Source organism: Enhydra lutris, unplaced genomic scaffold (assembly GCF_002288905.1).
Source record: "Enhydra lutris kenyoni isolate GAN:26980312 unplaced genomic scaffold, ASM228890v2 scaffoldscaffold17, whole genome shotgun sequence".
Classification (NCBI taxonomy): Eukaryota; Metazoa; Chordata; class Mammalia; order Carnivora; family Mustelidae; genus Enhydra; species Enhydra lutris.
The window spans coordinates 12,913,169-12,917,892 of record NW_019154101.1 but is presented as its reverse complement, the minus strand read 5'-3'; the positions used below and the strand labels follow the sequence as shown (position 1 = coordinate 12,917,892).

The 4,724-nt window shown below is 39.9% G+C and overlaps 1 protein-coding gene across 1 annotated transcript in view; it reads left to right on the top strand.

Moving 5' to 3' along the window:
• Positions 1-4,724, top strand: part of LOC111147671 (ROS proto-oncogene 1, receptor tyrosine kinase) — a 123,896-nt gene that overhangs the window by 82,437 nt on the left and 36,735 nt on the right. Inside the window, 2 exon segments of the mRNA XM_022503877.1 lie at positions 2,219-2,409; positions 4,080-4,163. Of these exon segments, the coding sequence (XP_022359585.1) occupies positions 2,219-2,409; positions 4,080-4,163 (275 nt within the window).

Below are 4,724 nucleotides of genomic sequence, written 5' to 3'. Positions count from 1 at the left end.
CTATCTTGGTGGTCTGTGACTATAATTATATTCACCAGTCCATCAACATCACCATCTTGCTAGGACCCTTTAAGCGTGTTTCCTTCAGTGATTCCTTAAGCCCATAGCGCCATACCTTTTTTGCATTTTCTTGCCCTAAGCCTCTACCGTCAGGGCAAGGATGATGGGATAATGGAATGAATTGCTATACCTTTGGTATCTCAAAGTTCCATCTTCAGTCAGAATACTGGTATACCCAGGTTCTTGCTGATGGCATGGGGGAACAGTAGTAAAAGTGTGTGAACTTGGGAGCTGGACAGACTGTATTAGTGTCCGAAGACTGCCATGAGGAAGTACCACCAACTGGATGGCTTAAAACAACAGACATTTATTCTCTCACAGTTCTGGAGACTAGGAGTCTGAAATCAAGTTACCAGTAGGACCATGCTCCTTCCGAAGGTTCTAGGGAAGAATCCTTCCTTGCTTTTTCTTAGCCTCCAGGGATCCAGACTTCTCCAGCAATCCTTGGTATTCCTTGTAGATGTATCACGTCAGTCTCTGGCTCTGTCATCACCTGGTGTTCTCTGGGTGTATTTGTGCCTGAATTTCTCTCTTCTCAAGAAGGCACAGGTCTTGGATTTAAGCCTACTCTAATCCAGTATGACCTCATCGTCACTTGATTACATCTAAAAATCCCTTATTTCCAAACCAGGTCACATTCACCAAGTCTGGGTAGGCATGACTTTTGGGGAGACATTATTCAACACAGGGCCCGCACGTTTAAATACTTGTTTATTCTTTTTTTGAATTAAAGTTTTCCCATCTGTAAAATGGAACAATGGCGTTTACCTCCTTAGGTTGTTGTGAAAACTCAATGAAATGAAACAAAGAGAAAAGCACCACCACTATGGTGGGTTGTAAACAGAAGATGCTCAACCAGTGTCAGAATTCTTTTCTTTCTCTGTGGCTGGTCACTGTGAAGAGCCATTTAATACATTTTTAAGGGTCTCTTTCTTTTGGATCAGAGTTGTTTGGGTTGAACAATGGAAGTGCCAATGCCTAACACAAGACTTCACAAAATGTACAAAAACATTGTATAAAGAGTCTTATGCAGAATGGTCCCTAGGACACTGAGCTCCTGGTAATGGTTGTGAGCAACTCTGCTGTCTTGGTCCTCTGGATGTTCTTGCCCATTCCCTGTCCTTCAAAGGCTGAGCCTTTCCATCCCTTTCAGGTGACCAGTTGGTAGGAGTAGAACTAGCTCTCTCTAAGCCTACTGTGGGTAGGTACCAAGTCCTAAAAATGTTGTTGTCTGAAAAGTCCCAGACTTTGAAAAGTTCTTCAGTGTCAGAGAGGAGGTAATTGGAAGGCCTCGAGCTTTCCTTCAGTTTATGATTCCATTAAAAGCCATTCCATTTACATCTTTCGAGCCCCACTCTTGTACTCTTTTGATCTTTCTTTTTTTTTTTCTAAGATTTTATTATTTATTTGACAGAGAGAGAGATCACAAGTAGGCAGAGAGGCAGGCAGAGAGAGAGAGGGGGAAGCAGACTCCCCACCAAGCGGAGAGCCGGATGTGGGGCTCGATCCCAGGACCCTGGGATCATGACCTGAGCTGAAGGCAGAGGATTTAACCCACTGAGCCACCCAGGTGCCCCTCTTTTGATCTTTCATATAAAGAATAATGTGGGTTGACGTGAGGTGGCATGTAGACCAATACAAATGGAAGCAATACACCTTGGAATCTCTGGTATAAGGATAATATTGGTAGTCCAACTATTATACCTTCTTTATCAGTTTCATGTCCTGTATTTTATTTTATCCAGCTATAGTATACATAAGCTATAGATGGCCTAAGAGACTGAGAATTAAGAAAAAAATAAAAAAGAATTCCAGGTTGGGAACTATGGGCTAATTGTCCTGTGTGTTTGAAATTCTGAAGAAAATTTACACATTCTAATAGTGGGAAGAAACCATTTTAGCTTTGTCTTGGCCATTGATTATTTGTTAGTTTCCCGATGGGCTGAGCTGGTTGGCTCCCATGCATTGCCAGAACGACTTTATGAGGTTATGCTGTGTTCTGTAGCCAAATCACGTGAGAAGAATGAGATCAAGGGTAAAGTGTGCCCTAGGAGATGCTCTGGAGCTCTGTCATTAAAATGATATGTGAGCATCTAGAAATAACACATATATTATCTCATATTTTTTATATTTAACGTTTTGCTCTTTTTTTTTGTAGAAAGGGCATTTCAAATGATTCACAGAAGCAGAATTTAATGTGGAAGATGGCATTTAATGGATCCTGCAGTAATATTTGCCTGTGGAAGACCAAAAACCTGAAAGGAACATTTCAGTTCAGAGTAGTAGCTGCAAATAATCTGGGATTTGGTGACTACAGTGGAATCAGTGAGAATATTATATTAGTTGGAGGTATGTTACCATGTCTGTCTGTATACTAACTGATAACGCAAAGGTTCTGAGATAAAGATAAGTCAATTCTTAATATTAGAAATAAATTGGATGACAGTGTATATCATCCAGACTGTGGAACTATTCATTTCATCTGATCTGATCTTCCTAAAACATCAGCATCCTTGTGTCATTTTTCCCCTTAGCAATGATCAGCTACTTCTTAATGCCCAGTGCCTCAAGTCCATGCTTCTGGATAGGCTTCCCAGGCTGTCCACAGTCTGGTCTGGATCCAGCCTTATGTTCCTGCTCCCCATACTCAAATATTCTACACAACTGGACTAAAATGATGCTTTCTACATCTTCCACTCTGTATCCCATTTTAGATTATGAAAAATCATCTGTGTAATCATATAGGATAGAAATCTCAATATTTAATTTCTCCCTCTACTTGGGCACCAAGTTTTGTTGATTTACCATCTTGATTTCGGTCTGTTGAGTGTTCCTCTTCTTATTCCCACCTTGGCTTTCCACATTAAGTTATCATTTCTTGCCTGTGCTCTTGGCTTAATCACACTGCTGACAGTTGATCTAGCTGAAGCACAAGCTGGATTACTTAACCCCTTCTCTGAAATCCCTGAAATGGATCTCCATTCCCTGCCTTCAGTATCAAGCACAAACTTCTGTGTGGAATTTAAGGCCCTCCATGATTTGTCCTCCAAATGCGGTTCATTGTTTCTAACATCTATCCCTATGCTATAGCCATATCAGACTGGTAAAAAGCTTTTCATGACACTAGGTCTTTAGCTTTTGCATCCCTCAGCCTAGAATGTGGGCTCCCACCACCTGCCATTCACCCCTCAGCTGGGTTTTTCTTTCTCTCACTTTCTGTCTACTGAGATTTTTGTCATCCTTCAAGGCCTGACTTAAATGAGCCCATAGTTGATGCTTAACTAATGCTCCTTAAGCAAGATGAATTATTGCCTTTTACATACACACAGCCTATATTATTCTATGTAATATTTGTATCATTCTTATTTTTATTGTAATTATCTGGATAAAAGCTCAGCATTTTTTTTTTCTGAAGGAAACCCAAAATTGTTAATATTTTAAGTTTTGCAGACTACATCTGATATCTGTAGCTGCTGCTGCTGCTTCTTCAAATAATACTTTAAATAGTTAAAAATCATTCTTAGCTCAGGGGCAGTAGAAATCAGACTGTGGCTAGACTTGGCCCACACTCCATGCTTTGCTGAGCTCTGCCCTACATGTCTGCCTTCTCCTCAACTGAGACTACCCAAGAGAAGGTACCACGTTTTTATGTTTAATACTCATAGAACTGAAGGTATATCAAGATATTATGGAAGAAACAATAACCCTGATTATATTTGAAGATGGAGATGTCTTTGTTCCAAATTCCTTAAAAAGATTAAGCATGCTTCCTCAGCTATTTTGAAGTAAAACCTGGGTGGTTCACAATGGTGTATTGGTAAGCCAGATCTTTGGAAAACCAAACCCAACTAAACCTTGACTTTGATTTCCTGTGGGTTTAAACACTTGCTGTGGGTGATTTCAAACTACCAGTGGTTTAACAACTGGCTTGCGGAAATCTGGTAGGAGCTAGTTCAGGCATATCTGGCAAATACCTAGCTTTATTCTGCAAATTAACTTTTTTTCATTTATTTTATTAGATGGTTTTTGGATACCAGAAACAAGCATTGTACTTACTATTATAATTGGAATATTTCTGGTTGTTACAATCCCAGTGGTCTTTGGTAAGTATAATAGCTGTAAAAAATACAGGTAGTAACCTTGATCATATTAGTTGACTTATCACTTAGTGTATTTAACCTTCCACATGAAATAGATGCATAAATTTCACAGTTACCTTTGGCTATACTTTCATAAGCACTAACTTCTGTGAATTGTTTTCAGATCTTAGAGTAACTATTTTATGAAAAATATAATCTGTATTTACACTTGACGGTATATTTGTACAAAACTGGTATAAAACTAATTACAAAGGTGCTAACTTTTAGCTTTCTTTAAAAAGCTATATTTGTGGTGTCTCGCTCAAGATGGCGGAGAAGTAGCAGGCTGAGACTACTTCAGGTAGTGGGAGATCAGCTAGATAGCTTATCTAAAGATTGCAAACACCTACAAATCCAACGGGAGATCGAAGAGAAGAAGAACAGCAACTCTAGAAACAGAAAATCAACCACTTTCTGAAAGGTAGGACTGGCGGAGAAGTGAATCCAAAGCGACGGGAAGATAGACCGCGGCGGGAGGGGCCGGCTCCCGGCAAGCAGCGGAGCAATGGAGCACAAAATCAGGAC